Source organism: Nicotiana sylvestris, chromosome 4 (assembly GCF_000393655.2).
Source record: "Nicotiana sylvestris chromosome 4, ASM39365v2, whole genome shotgun sequence".
Classification (NCBI taxonomy): domain Eukaryota; kingdom Viridiplantae; phylum Streptophyta; class Magnoliopsida; order Solanales; family Solanaceae; genus Nicotiana; species Nicotiana sylvestris.
In genome coordinates this window covers 181,371,561-181,387,473 of record NC_091060.1, presented here as the reverse complement: position 1 = coordinate 181,387,473, position 15,913 = coordinate 181,371,561, and the positions used below count along the sequence as shown (strand labels likewise).

General features: G+C 40.5%; 1 protein-coding gene across 1 annotated transcript; it reads left to right on the top strand.

The window, feature by feature from the left end:
- The first annotated feature begins 2,530 nt into the window (after nucleotides 1-2,530).
- LOC138890619 (uncharacterized) lies at nucleotides 2,531-4,243 on the top strand. The gene has a single exon (XM_070174022.1). It carries the CDS (start codon nucleotides 2,531-2,533, stop codon nucleotides 4,241-4,243), a length of 1,713 nt encoding a protein of 570 aa, XP_070030123.1.
- Nucleotides 4,244-15,913: the final 11,670 nt, after the last annotated feature.

Below are 15,913 nucleotides of genomic sequence, written 5' to 3'. Positions count from 1 at the left end.
TTAATTAAATTTTGTGTTTAAACCTTTTTAGCTAAGTACAGGGTAGTATGGAAATATCAAGAAACCACACTAGTATATTTCGTCAAGCATCAGATTTTTGTTTAATTCTAGTTGATGTAAGTATTCTTGTTTGTATGTAATATTGTATGATAACAGCTATGAGGATAACCATAAGTGAGAGGTAAATTGATATAATCCGTTACGCTTAAGGTATTGGAACATTCCGAAAGATTCAGATGTGTATCTGCGGCATATGTAGTATAAATTTGTCTATTAAATCATTTTATAAATCAGTTTTCTTTATTAATGATAAATGTCCTATTTTACTTTAGGAATGCAATTAGCCCATTTCTTATTAAAAAAATATAAAAATAATGTCAGCATTATTATAAGGTGTAGATTTAGTATTTATAAATAGTTTGCATAAGTCTAAATAATAATTGGTTTGGTTTTGTCCGTCTAAAACTCAATCGTCATAAGCGAATTAACTGAATAATTAGGACTTTGGACTAAAAATGGTTGTGTACAAGAGGATGAGACTTATGAATACTAATTTCGGTATTTTAAGTAAAAGATATACAAAGTGGAGTTTGCTCCAAGTAGAGTAGTGGTTTTTATGAAACAAAAGGTTTGCTTATCAACTAACTTTCTCCTAACTTTACACGTAAACCATTTGACAAGTTTTAAAACACATACACTTGGTCCCAAGCATAGGAAGGGAAGAAACAACTTGTAAATGGTTATCAAGTTCTAAGGCACCTAAGTGAATTACGGATACTGTGTGCACGGTGAGGTTGTAATTTTAGTTTCAAATTAATCTTTTATTATCTCATTAATGTTTCTAGGTGAATAAGTTTCGAGGCATGTCGTTCACACATTTAAATCCTATAACCTATGGCCAACACTCAATAAATCTTGATCATCTGGAAATCAAGGCACACCATTCAGTAAATTCCCACGGCTTTCATATTTAATATAGACATACAAATGACGAATATTTGTAGAAAATCTATAGGACCGTTTAAAATATTATAAGTGTAGTTGTGGACACGTTCGCGTGACATAATTACATTTCTAAAGACAATTCGGAATATGCGTTCGCGCAACTCTGAGCAAATCTTCTTAATAAAAGGGGGTTTTTGGAGGTTATTAAATTAATTTATCTCATATAGTCCGAGGTGCGCAGCTCACTATTTAATCATACATGAATGACAAATGTTCGTAGTTTTGTTTTAAGCACGTGCAACTTCGACCAAGTTCATTTTTTAAAAAAAATGTTATAAACCTCATTGTGTACACGTACGCGTGACATGATTCTTTACATAAAAAAAATGAATATACGTACGCGTGATTCGTTTCAAGACAATTCTATAATTACACACAGTCTAGCTAAAAGCGATAATAAAAGTTAAAACTATGCAATAAGTTAAAAAAAATGTGTAATAAGTCAGATAATTAGGTCAAGTATAAATGGTTAAGCGACCGTACTTAAACCACGGAATTTGGGAATGCCTAACACCTTCTCCCGGATTAATAGAATTCCCTACTCGGATTTCTGGTTCGCAGAATGTTAGACAGAGTCATATTTTTCTCGATTCGAGATTAAAACCGGTGACTTGGGACACAATAAATCTCCCAAGTGGCGACTCTGAAATAAATAAAAATCCTGTTTCGATTGTCCTTTGATCGGAAAAACTCTCTTTACGTAAGCCCTTCTCCGGGGGTGTAAGGTAAAAAAAAGGTGTGACAGCTCTGGCGACTCTGCTGGGGAACGAACCCAGAATCACTGGTTCAGGGTTCAAGAATTCGAGCTTAGAATAACTGCTATAGTTGGCTTTATTTATTATTTGATTTTTACATGTTTATGCTTAATGTGCTAAATGTTTCTTTTCACCGCTTTAATATTATTTGAATTGTGTATATAAAACTGCTACGAAACCCTTCTTCTTTCTGAGTCTTCTGAATTTATGGCGCACACGTGCGCGTGGCCCACCTTTCTGTTAGAAGTCATACCAAATAGAATGAAGTCGGGACAAATAACTAGGCCGGGTAGACTTTCGTGCTCCCGGTACGTTGCCCCCACTTCGGCTCAAGCTATGCCTCAGGTTTTTCACTTAGAATAACTCAGCCTCATGCCGGATCCCTAGTAGGAACGTTTGTTTGCATCATGTGCATTTGACCTTGGAGACTCAACACAGGGGTTGGGTCTGTCTAGGACAGGTGCACCCGAAATGAAAAAACCATCTCGTTGCATCTTACTTGTGCATTCATTTGCCTCGGATTTGCATGTTGACCAGCTTATTGGGAAAGGATAGAAAATCATTGTTAGAACCGAGAAAGAAAATGGGCTGTTTTAGAAAATTTCCAAAATAGTTTAAAAATTTGAAAAGGAAAGGAAATGTCATTTTTTTTAAAAATGGTTTTATTCTTACGAACTGCAAAAAAAAAAATTGTTCATCAAAAAGTTTTTTTATAAATGTTTGTTTTCAAAATGAGTCTTGATTTTGTTAAAATCAATCGCAGATACAAAATGAGCACCATCCAAAACCCACCGTTCGCCAATGTAGATGAGTTTCTATTTCGGCTTCAGATGTGGTGGCATGAGTTAGGAGGAGATGGTCAGAAATGGGTCATTAAGTATTTGGGAGCTCTCACAGATATTATGAAAGTTAAACCACGCGATGATTTGATTACGGCGTTAGTGACTTTTTGGGACCCTGTTCACAATGTCTTTCGCTTCTCTGATTTCGATCTTACTCCCACATTAGAAGAGATAGCTGGATATTCCGGCATTGACGGAGATTTGAGAAACCAGAATCTTATATTCCCAAAGGCTCCCTCAGTACACCGATTCTTTGGTCTTCTGAATATCAGTAATCAAATCAGAAAAAGCAACGTTGTCAAAGGGTGTTGTTCTTTCAACTTCCTATATTCAAGGTTCGGAAAGCCGGATGGATTTGAAATTCATGAAAAGGGCCTTACTAACAAACAAAACAAGGACACCTGGCAGATTCACCATCGCTTCACTTTCATGGTGGCTTTTCTGGGAATCATGGTCTTCCCAAACAAAGAGCGGACAATTGATATTCGTATAGCGAGAGTCGTACAAGTCCTCACTACCAAGGAACGTCACACCCTTGCCCCGATCATTCTCTCAGACATTTATCGGGCGTTGACTTTATGTAAATCAGGGGCAAAAGTCTTCGAAGGGTGCAAAATTTTGTTGCAAATGTGGTTGACTGAACATCTCCGACATCACCCCAAGTTCATGCAGTATGGTCCAAGCAAGGACAATTTCATCGAGAGTTATGAAGAAAGAATAAAAGATTATAAATCTCCAGAAGGGGTGGAAGCCTGGATATCCCATTTAAGATCTTTAATGGCAAGTCAAATTGAGTGGACCTTGGGATGGCTCCCGGTAAGAGAGGTGATACACATGTCAACCTTAAAGAGTTATTTGCTGCTGTTGGGTTTAAGAAGCATCCAACCGTATGCTCCACAGAGAGTTTTAAGACAGCTAGGGAGATACCAAGTGGTGCCTGATGATGAGGATTTGAGTATGCAAGTGATCGAGCTACACCCCGAAGCCACTCTCCCCGAGGCTTTAATCCAGCAGATTTGGAATGGTTGTCGATACTTGAAAAATGATACTCAAGTTCCAGATCCTGAGAAAGGCGAGATAAATCCAAGATATGCTAGGTGGTTTGAGAAAAGATCCCGCGTGGATGATGCACCGGAACCTGATCTTAGAAGGCCCATAAAAAGACCGCATGTTCAAACCTTTGATGATAAAATCCAAGAACGGTTGGCTTGGGGTGAAAAGGAAAAGGGATATAAAGCAACTATTCATGCCTTAGAAGAAAGTCTGAGGAACCTCAATTTGGAGAAAGACTTACAAACACAAGAAGCAGAAGGTGAAAAGAAGAGTCTGATTAGCGAGAATAAAAATCTCCGCGCTCAAATTCAACAGATGAAGAAAGCCTCTGAAGCACCAGTGAGAAGTTGGAAAGATCAGAAAATCATTGCCAATCGGATGGAAAAAATGCAAGATTATGACTCCATCTTGACAAAAACTGAAAAGGCATTAGACAAAGCTAAGGAAAAAATCATACAATTAAATGAGGATGCCAAATCTAATAAGGAACGCCAAGTAATAAGATTCGAAGAAGACATGGCTCAATTCAAGAAAGAGAAGGACCGTTGGATACATTCAGAAGCTCAACTCCATGCACAATTGGAATAAATGAGAAGGTACAATAGAGAACATCAGCACGCAGATATTGATAGAGAAAGAGCACAGGCAAGACTCGATCAGGCCAGACTTCGAGCTCAATTGGAGTCGGCTTTAGATCGCGAAGACCGCATAAGAGATATAGCCACCACTCGCCAATAGCAATTGCAAAACCAAGACCAAAATCTCCAAGATTTTAGGGCACAAATCCACGATTTGGCTGTTTACACCTCTCAAAGTTATGTGAACTGCCAAGGGATGGATTATGAAAGGTTTCTAGAGCATGCACCTACTTTTGCCCGTCATCTTGCAATGGAGTTAGAAAGAATGTACCGTACACTAGGAGGTCAGCCGGGTCAAGCCCCACCATGAGCAGATGTTCCAATGATTGAAAACAAAAGTGGGGAGTGGAGCATAGTCATAGTTGTTAGGAGCTTTTTTTATAATAAGTCATGTTTTAGTTGAGTCCGTGTCAAGTCTTTTAAACCATTTTCTTAAAATGTTGTCCAAATGTAATGTCATTTCCGTCTTTGTACTGTTTTGTTGGTTAAAGAATAAATAAGAGTATTAATAATTGCTTTCGCCAGAACTATGCACGGTCTGATTCATGCAAGGACATGATACGTAGGCAATCTCTATAAGATTCGACCACAACCAAAAGAAAGAATAAAATGAAAAGGGAGGGAAATAAAGATAGGAGTGAGTGACAATAATAAAAAAGATCAAGAAAAGCTGGGATGACACAAGCAACCGAGCAAATACATGATAGAAAATGGTTAATTGCCTAGGTACATTGCATCTCAACGTGTAATTGCATATGTGTTAAACTCTAAAAACTAAAAAGTTTGTTCATTTCCAGAATTCAAGCAGTTAGTTTATCTAGAGTATACTGGCACATTATCATTATCAAACCAGATCAAAAGGACCAATACCCGAAATCATGTCTATCCCGGATGTCGACACAGGTGTTGAGATAGAGGAGCTGGACGTCAATAAAATGAAAGAAGGGATGCTTAAACTTAAGCAACAGATGGCCGAGATGTATCGGGCTTGGTCTACAGGACAATCACCCCCAGCTTACCCTGCTAACCCTGCCTCCACCCCACCACTGGCTCAAACTCAGGATCATCCTGCCACTGATCTATCCCCGAGTTTTCCCATTTACCAACACTACCGAGGCACCACTTCTCATACACCACAATCTCCACCCCCTAAACCAATTCCATACCCTCCTCTACCAGTAACTCCTGTCTTCGTAGCACCTCCCCCAGCTACACTCCACAAATCTCCTAGTGAGCCTATATTCCAGGCCCAGGACAACCAATACTACCCCTCGGAGCCCACTTTCAAAGCTTCAGAAATCCATTCATATACTCCCCGCTTTGACCTCCCGACAGAAATTGATAAGCCAGTCAAAAATACCGAACAGGAAGAGATGTTCAGGAAAGTTAAAAGCTTAGAACAATCGTTCCGAGACATGTGGGGGTTAGGAGGGCAGGTCAGTGTGGCCTACAAGGACCTATGTCTGTTCCCAAATGTGCAATTACCGGCCGGTTTCAAGATGCCCAAGTTCGATCTATACGACGGGCACGGTGATCCAGTAGCCCACTTGAGGGGTTTTTGCAGCAAGATGAGGGGAGCTGGAGGAAAAGACGAATTATTAATGGCTTACTTCAGTCAGAGTTTGAGCGGATAAGCATTGGAATGGTATACCCGCCAAGACCATGGGAGATGGTACACATGGGATGATCTGGCACAGGCATTTGCTTGTCACTTCTAATACAATCTTGAGATCGTTCCAGATCGACTATCCTTGACTAAATTTGAGAAAAAGCACAGTGAAAGCTTTAGAGAATATGGGTTCCGGTGGAGGGAACAAGCAACAAGGGTGGATCCCCTAATGAAGGAAAGTGAGATGGTAGATTACTTCCTACAGGCCTTGGAACCTACTTACTATGGCCATTTGGTCTCAGCTGTGGGAAAATCATTCAACGAAGTAGTAAAGATGGGGGGCATGGTAGAAGAAGGCCTCAAGTCGAATAAAATCATGAGCTATTCGGCTATCAAAGCGACTACTCAGGCTATTCAAGGCGGCGTATGAGGGATTGGAAAGAAGAAAAGAGAGGAAGCGGCAATGGTTGATTCAGGAACTTGGTCCGGATCCAGAGGTTCACCTCACTACTATAATCAACCTCGATCCCACCAACCAACTTATCACCACAATTTACCCCAACACTACTATCACCCGTCGGAGCCTCATTTTTCCGTCCACCATGCACAAGCATACAACCAACCACCTGCATACGCTCATTGGCATGCTCCTGTCTTACCAAATACTTATCCATATTCACGAACCTATCAAAATGCTCCCGGACCAGGTTTCAGGCCTAGTCAAGCACACAAGGGTGAAAAGTTGCAGAAAAATAAAACCTTTACTCCGTTGGGAGAATCCTACACTAGTCTGTTCCACAGGCTAAAACAGCTAGATATGTTAAGGCCGATACAATCCAAGCTGCCAAATCCTCCTCCAAAGAATCTGGACTACACTGTTAGCTGTGAGTATTGTTCTGGTACCCCAGGTCATGATACAGAAAAGTGCTGGCACTTAAAAAATGCAATACAAGAGCTGATTGATACCAATAAAATTGAAGTTCAAGCTCCCGAAGCACCCAATATCAACAGAAATCCGATGCCAGCCCATCAAGAGGCCAATATGATAGAAATAGTGCATGCAAAGGGGGAAACCAAGAAGCCGTCACAGACTATCATGATGATTCGGTCTAATGAAGCCAAGACAGATGAACAATTAGCAGATGAGAAGTCGGTACCCAAGCAGAGCAAAAGCAGTGTTGAGCCATCTGTGGCAGTTGAGAAGGGATCTTCGAGCAAAGTTGCAACGAAACAGGAAGGGTTAAAGGTGATTGTACTAGGAGTGTCCAGCAAACCCATCATAGTCGTGGAAAGAGCCCGCGTAGATCGGGTTGTTATCAAGCCAGTAACCCAGTTACCAGTAATCAACAGCAAGGCTATTCCATGGAACTACGAACGGGTAGCGGTAATGTACAAAAGAAAAGAAGTCAAGGAAGAAATCTGTGAAGTACAGGGTTTGACTCGCTCGGGAAGGTGTTTTGCTCCCGAGGAATTAAGAAGAGCTAAAAATAATCCAACACCAATGAAGAAAGCCGTGACTGAAGAAGAAGTAGAAGAATTCTTGAGGAAGATGAAGTTGCATGACTATTCTATCGTGGAACAATTAAGAAAGACGCCCGCTCAAATTTCACTATTGTCATTACTGATCCATTCGGACGAGCACCGTCAAGCTCTAATGAAGATCTTGAATGAGGCACACGTTCCCGATAAGAACTCCGTGAATCACTTGGAAAAAATAACCAACAAAATCTTTGATGCAAACAGTGTCACATTTTCTGATGATGAATTGCCTGTAGAAGGTACTGAGCACAACAGAGCTTTTTACCTCACATTAAAATCTGAAAACTCCATGGTAACCCGGGTATTGGTTGACAACGGGTCAAGCGCAAACATCTGCCCTCTCTCCACTCTAAGCAAGTTGAAAATAGAAGAGGAGAGGATTCATAAGAACAATATTTGCGTACGGGGATTTGACGGTGGAGGAAGAGATTCAGTTGGGGACATAGTGCTGGAGCTGACAATAGGGCCAGTTGAGTTCACAATGGAGTTTCAGGTGTTGGATATAGCTGTTTCATATAATTTACTGTTGGGTCGACCATGGATCCATGCTGCTAAAACAGTCCCATCAACACTACACCAGGTAGTCAAGTTTGAATGGGATAGACAAGAAATAGTTGTGCATGGGGAAGACAGCTTATATGCTCACAGCAATGCCATTGTACCGGTCATGGAAATAAAAAATGACCAGGGACCATGGGTTTACCAGGTTTCTGACACAATGTTGGTAGAGAAAATTTCGGAGGGGAAATACATTCCAAATCCAAAAATAACCACCGCATCAGTTATGGTAGCCTATGAGATGTTGAAGAATGGTTTTGTACTCGGTAAAGGTTTGGGCTCATCTTTGCAAGGCATCATACAACCAGTATCTCTTCCCGAGAACTTGGGAACATTTGGTTTGGGATTCATACCCACTGTCGCAGACGTGAGAAAGGCCAGAAAGCTAAAACAGAAGGCATGGGCCCTCCCAAAGCTAGTCCCACATCTTTCAAAATCTTTTATCAAGTCCGGTACCAGGAATCACCCGATAACAACAATTCCTAAATCTATGATTAATCCTGAGGAGGAGTTAATTAAAAGATTTGAAAAGTTGTTTGATGATGTGAACATGTTGGAAAGTGGTGAAGGTCCTAGCAACGCAGAAGTTCAATTCGTTGGGCCAGAGACAAAGCTTAATAATTGGAAAGTCGCTCCTCTCCCCATTCGAAAGGAGTCTTGGTAGTTTATTTTGATTTTCCTTCAGTTTGTTTGGGTTATTCCAGGGTTGTAATCCAGATTTTTATCTTGCAGTCTGTTTGAAGTGTGCAAACCTTGATATCTTTCATCATTCAATGAAATACAATTTCCCTTTCATTATCATTCCTGATAGTTTTTCTTTTGTTTTTCTTCTCTTTTCTGTACAGTCCTTTTTACGCTGGCTCTAGTGATATGGCATGCATAAGGAATCCTCAGCCCAGTCTTAAAAATCAATCTGATTCCGAAATAATAATTCAAGAAGTAGATTGTGATTACGAATCAGAATATGATGAGGATGAGTCCTTCGAAGAGATTAGTAAAGAGTTAATTCACTTTGAAGAGAAACCCAAACCTAACCTGAGTGATACAGAAGCCGTCAATTTAGGAGACACGAATAATATCCGAGAGACTAAATTAAGTGTCCACCTCGAGCCAAAGATCTGGGAAGAGTTAATTAAAGCACTCATAGAATTCAAAGATGTTTTTGCATGGTCATATGATGACACGCTGGGTCTGAGCACTGATTTAGTGGTCCACAAATTGCCCACTGATCCAATGGTTCCTCCCGTCAAGCAAAAGCTGAGAAAATTCAAAACTGATATGAGTGTGAAAATTAAAGAAAAAATTACCAAAGAGTTGGATGCAAAGGTCATTCGGGTCACCCAATACCCTGTTTGGTTGGCTAATGTCGTTCCGGTGCCAAAGAAAGACGGCAAGATCAGAGTATGCGTCGATTATCGCAATCTCAACAAAGCAAGTCCAAAGTAACTTCCCATTACCCAATATCCATATCTTGATCGATAATTGTGCCAAGCATGAGATAGGATCTTTTATGGATTGCTATGCCGGGTATCATCAGATTCTAATGGACGAAAAAGATGCAGAAAAGACGGCATTCATCACACCATGGGGAACTTATTGCTACCGGGTAATACCATTTGGTTTGAAGAACGCCGGAGCAACTTACATGAGAGCAATGACTGCGGTGTTTCATGATATGATATATAAGGAGATTGAGGTATACGTGGATGATGTGATCATAAAGTCAAAGCATCAGGCCGACCATGTTAGGGATTTGAGGAAATTCTTCCTGAGACTTCGCAGGTACAATCTAAAGCTTAACCCTACCAAGTGCGCATTTGGTGTTCCATCCGGAAAGCTGTTGGGATTTATAGTCAGCCGACGAGGCATCGAGTTGGACCCATCAAAGATCAAGGCCATTCAAGAATTTCCACCTCCGAGGAACAAGACTAAAGTAATGAGTATGTTAGAGAGGTTGAACTACATCAGCAGGTTTATTGCTCAGCTCACGACAACTTGTGAGCCTATTTTTAAATTGTTGAAGAAGGATGCTGCGGTTGAATAGACTAATGAGTGTCAAGAAGCGTTTGAAAAGATAAAAGGATACTTGTCAAACCCACTCGTGCTTGTCCCGCCAGAACCAAGAAGACGTTTGATTCTTTACTTAACAGTCTTGGAAAATTCATTTGGTTGTGTACTGGGGCAACATGACATCACTGGCAAAAAGGAACAGGCCATCTATTATCTTAGCAAGAAGTTCACGGCTTAGAGGTTAAGTACACTCATCTGGAAAGGACATGTTGCGCCCTAACTTGGGTAGCTCAGAAATTGAAACATTATTTGTCATCCTACACTACTTACCTCATTTCGCGTATGGATCCGTTGAAATATATTTTTCAAAAGCCTATGCCGACAGGGAGACTTGCAAAGTGGCAGATATTGCTTACAGAATTTGACATCATCTATGTGACTCAGACTGCAATGAAAGACCAAGCATTGGCCGATCATTTAGCCGAAAACCCGGTCGACGAAGATTACGAGCCATTGAGAACTTATTTTCCCGATGAAGAAGTGATACATATCGGTGAAATGGAGCAAATTGAAAAACCAGGCTTGAAACTTTTCTTTGATGGGGCTGCCAACATGAAAGGAGTTGGGATAGGAGCTGTGATTATTTCTGAAACCGGGCATCACTATCCTGTTACGGCTCAGCTTCGGTTTTATTGCACCAACAATATGGCTGAGTATGAAGCTTGTATTTTGGGGTTAAGGCTAGCTGCAGACATGTATATCCAGGAAATCTTGGTCTTGGGAAACTCGGATCTTCTGGTACATCAAATTCAAGGAGAATGGGAAACGCGAAACTTGAAGCTCATACCATACCGACAATGTTTACATGATCTTTGTCAACGGTTTCGATCAGTGGAGTTCAGGCATATTCCAAGGATCCATAATGAGGTCGCCGATGCATTGGCTACCTTGGCATCAATGTTGCACCATCCGAACAAAGCTTATGTGGATCCACTGCATATTCAAGTCCGCGATCAGCACGCTTACTACAACATGATTGAAGAAGAACTTGATGGTGAACCATGGTTCCACGACATCAAGGAGTATATCAGAATGGGGATATATCCAGCACAAGCCACAGGGGATCAAAAGAGAACCATTAGACGGTTGGCAAATGGATTCTTCTTAAGTGGAGGAGTTTTGTATAAAAGAACACCAGACCTTGGATTATTAAGATGCATAGATGCTAGACAAGCTACGGCTGTCATGTCTGAAGTACATTCGGGAGTCTACGGACCCCATATGAGCGGATATGTGTTGGCAAAGAAAATTCTCCGAGCGGGCTACTATTGGCTTACCATGGAGCGAGATTGTATCAGTTTTGTGCGCAAATGTCATCAGTGCCAGATACATGGAGATTTGATTCATTCTCCACCGTCGGAATTGCACACAATGTCGGCACCATGGCCCTTCGTCGCTTGGGGCATGGATATTATTGGAACAATTGAGCCGGCAGCATCCAACGGGCACAGGTTCATTCTGGTAGCCATTGATTATTTCACCAAGTGGGTTGAAGCCAAAATATTCAAATCGGTGACCAAGAAAGCCGTGGTCGATTTTGTTCACTCAAATATCATCTGTCGATTCGGAATCCCAAAGATGATCATCACAGATAACGGTGCTAATCTTAACAGTAACTTAATGGAGGAGGTATGTCAACAGTTTAAGATTACACATCGCAATTCTACCCCATATCGGCCCAAGGCGAATGGAGCAGTCGAGGCAGCCAACAAAAACATAAAGAAGATACTTCGGAAAATGGTAGAAGGTTCAAAACAATGGCACGAAAAATTACCATTTGCGTTGTTGGGATATCGCACTATTGTTCGCACTTCAGTAGGAGCAACTCCTTATTTGTTGGTATATGACACGGAAGCGGTAATTCCTGCAGAAGTTGAAATCCCTTCCCTTCGGATTGTCGCTGAAGCTAAGATTGATGATGATGAATGGGTCAAAACCCGTTTGGAGCAGTTGAACTTGATCGATGAAAAACGATTGGCAGCAGTATGTCATGGCCAGTTATATTAAAGAAGAATAGCAAGAGCATACAACAAAAGGGTGCGTCCCCGAAAGTTTGAAGTGGGTCAGCAGGTGCTGAAACGTATTCTTCCACATCAGGTTGAAGCAAAAGGCAAGTTTGCCCCGAATTGGCAAGGGTCGTTCATTGTGACCAGAGTATTGTCCAATGGTGACTTATGTTTAACAGATATTGAAGGAAAATGCATAGACATGGCTATCAATTCTGATGTAGTAAAGAGATATTATGCGTGATTTTTCTTTGGTATAATTATTGATTGTTTGTATTTGGCATTGTTTCAAAGATCGGAATGACGAAGGCAATTTATTCTGCTATCTAAACACTGTACCCTTTGTTCCCCCTTTTGAGCCACATTTGTTTCTTTCATACCCCTCTTTTGGAATCAATAACAAAAAGAAAAGTAAAAGAAAAAAAGAAGAAAAAATATATAACAACAAGGAAATTCAAGTGAGAACTACGTTTGACCTGATTCCTCAAAGTGGATACGTAGGCGCCTCACGGCTCGGTCATAGGGTGCATAATGTGCATAATGTGCATAGTGTAACATAGTAAAATAAAATATCAAAAGACCCCCAAGCAACAAACTGGGGCAGGAATTGTACTGGTAATAAGAAATATGATTCCAAGAGTTGTAATTTTAAACCCATATCAAATTGTTTTGAGCCTTTGATACCCTTTCTTTCCAACCACATCCAAAAGACCTTTCGATCAATCTTAGAGAAATGCCGAGTCAAGCAAATAGAGGTGATTCATATCAGAATAACACTCTGGTCCAAACATGAAAAAGCAATGAAAATGAGAGAGTCTTATCGGTGAAAACCTTCGCGGGTACCATAAGGCGACAAGGAATTAAGGAACAAACAAATAAGAGAGGTTTGTCGGTGAAAACCCTTCAGGGCACTGCAAGTCGAACAAGGTCCATAATTTGGTGGAAAGTAAAATTGGGTTGTGGAAATCTTGGAAAACAAAGTTAAAACAATTGGAAAAGAGATTGGTTAAATAGACTGGGCTGATTAATCCAAAATGCATACCATGATCATTGGTGCCAGTGACTCCAATCAGATAAGTTCCTTGTTCCTATCTCCAACAGTCATCCAAATTTGGATTTTCTTCCTTATTCTTAATTTTCAAAGTCGTCGTGTTTCATTGCTGATAATTTTACTCATCTAAATCTCTTTTGAGGTAAGTTTTGTTCCAACAAATAAGAAGGAATATCAAGGTATACTACCAAGATTCAAAATTGCACAATGCAAAATAAAGCCAGGATGTGCGGGAGGTAATATGATGAAAAATAAGACATGGGTGTGAGCAAAAGTTAAATCAGTGAAATGGTTCAGTAATGTCATAAGACACATATGGTTACGATTAGAAGGGTCAGAAGTGAAAACAACAGTTGGGGATCATGCGGTTAAGGATCAATCATGAGGTCAAAACAGTCCTTTCGACCGGTTCAAGGCAGTCTGATGAAGCAAAGCAGGGCAAAGAAAAAACCCTCACCAGCAAAAATGCCACAACTAACCACCACATTTAAACTGACAAGATTTTCTTTGATTTGAAAACAGGGGGCAAAGACGACATTTGTTTCAGGAAGCACCCGGTGAGTGAAGCAAGTACCATGCAGGTTTGATCGTATAAATTTTCAGGACCCTCCTGGATAATGGGACATAGTTTAAAATTGGTTTAGATAACAAGATTTAGTAGAAGTCATGCCTTTAAAAGATATAGCTCGTATTTAAAATTGTCGTTTAGTTAAAGAGTTGTCAGGACCTCCTGGATAATGGGACACAACTTTCAAATTTTAGTAATATTTGGTAATATGATTTAGTTTTACAATCGTGGTTGTCCCCAACTACCAAACTGGGGCAGGAATTTTTCTTTGCTTTTTGTCTATTTTGTTGCAATCAGGCGTCCACCTGGAGAACAAGGAAGAACAATTGAAGTATCAGCAATCAGGCGTCCACCTGGAGAACAAGGAAGAACAGTTGAAGTATCAGCAATCAGGCGTCCACCTGGAGAACAAGGAAGAATAGGGGAAATATCAGCAATCAGGCGTCCACCTGGAGAACAAGGAAGAACAGTTGAAGTATCAGCAATCAGGCGTCCACCTGGAGAACAAGGAAGAATGGGGGAAATATCAGCAATCAGGCGTCCACCTGGAGAACAAGGAAGAACAGTTGAAGTATCAGCAATCAGGCGTCCACCTGGAGAACAAGGAAGAATAGGGGAAATATCAACAATCAGGCATCCACCTGGAGAACAAGGAAGAATCGGGGAAATATCAGCAATCAGGCGTCCACCTGGAGAACAAGGAAGAATAGGGAAAATATCAGCAATCAGACGTCCACCTGGAGAACAAGGAAGAACAGTTGAAGTATCAGCAATCACGCGTCCACCTGGAGAACAAGGAAGAATAGGGGAAATATCAGCAATCATACGTCCACCTGGAGAACAAGGAAGAATAGGGGAAATATCAGCAATCAGGCGTCCACCTGGAGAACAAGAAAGAATAGGGGAAATATCAGCAATCAGGCGTCCACCTGGAGAACAAGGAAGAACGGTTGAAGTATCAGCAATCAGGCGTCCACCTGGAGAACAAGGAAGAATAGGGGAAATATCAGCAATCATGCGTCCACCTGGAGAACAAGGGAATACAATTCAAATTTCGAGAGGTCACGAGCCCGCCTGAAGAAAGGAATGACGATTTATTGTTTAAGAAAAATGTGTGGTTGAGGTCAGGAGCCCGCCTGAAGAAAGGAATGACAATTTATTTTCAAAGTGTTGATGAGGTCAGGAGCCCGCCTAAAGAAAGGAAAGGCAATTTATTTTCAAAAAAAATGTTGTCGAGGTCAGGAGCCCCCCTGAAGAACAGAATGGCGATTTATTTTTGACATTGCTGGTTGAAATTGGGAGCCCGCCCATATAATAGAGGAATACATTTAGAGTCAGTAAAGCAGAGGAATCCAACCGGAATCCCCAGCGGGAAACAACAAGAATCCCCAGCAGAGGAAGGAAGTCCAAGACTCGATGAAAAATAATGCGAAAAGGAAATAAGCAGTTCGAGATCGGCAGTCAAAGGAGAATACAAGACAAATCGGAAGTAAAAAGATGCCAAAGGAGTCACCAAAACATCAAAGCAACAAGAGACACAAGAGCATGATCTAGATAAGATTTTGTAATTCATATACCTTGGTCTAGTCTAGTTTCTTGTTTTCTTTAAGCAGAGTGTAATAAGGAGGTCAGCAGGCAGTAAAAGCAGCATGCAACAGCAGTAACATTGTAGTCCCATAGTAGTCCCAGTTACCAAAACTTCCCGAACTACATTAACCTGATTCCCTTCTAGCCAGGGATATGTAGGAAACCTTTGAAGCCAAGGTTCGGTTAAACTTTTTCAAAAAATGCTTCACACGGAGTATTCCAACGGGCAAAAATCGCTCGTATCTGCTCACTTTATCTTTGCACGAAAACTCTTTGTGTTTTCGGACAAAGAGGGGCAGCTGTGAGCACGTGATTTTTTGCTTCACAAAACTACTCCAAAAGAAATCAAAAAATAAAACCTCCATTTTCTTGGTGTACAATTTTTAGGATTTGCGTGACATTTTTGAGTAATTATTTTTTTGTTAGTAAATGGTTATCCTGTTATAATTAATTGAAATAATAAAAAATATGTGGCATGTGCACTTAGTATTCTTGTTTCTTACAAATAGGAATTAATTAAACCATAATTGGTTTTAAAAGAAAGAAAATCACAAAAATATGTAATTGTTGTAATTTTGTCATTTAAATGTGCCATTGTGTGATTTCATTTTTTTGTTTTGTGTGTTAATTGT

Excerpts from the sequence above, each read along its gene's own strand:
- LOC138890619 (XM_070174022.1), top strand. The coding sequence starts at position 2,531 with ATGAGCACCATCCAAAACCCACCGTTCGCCAATGTAGATGAGTTTCTA.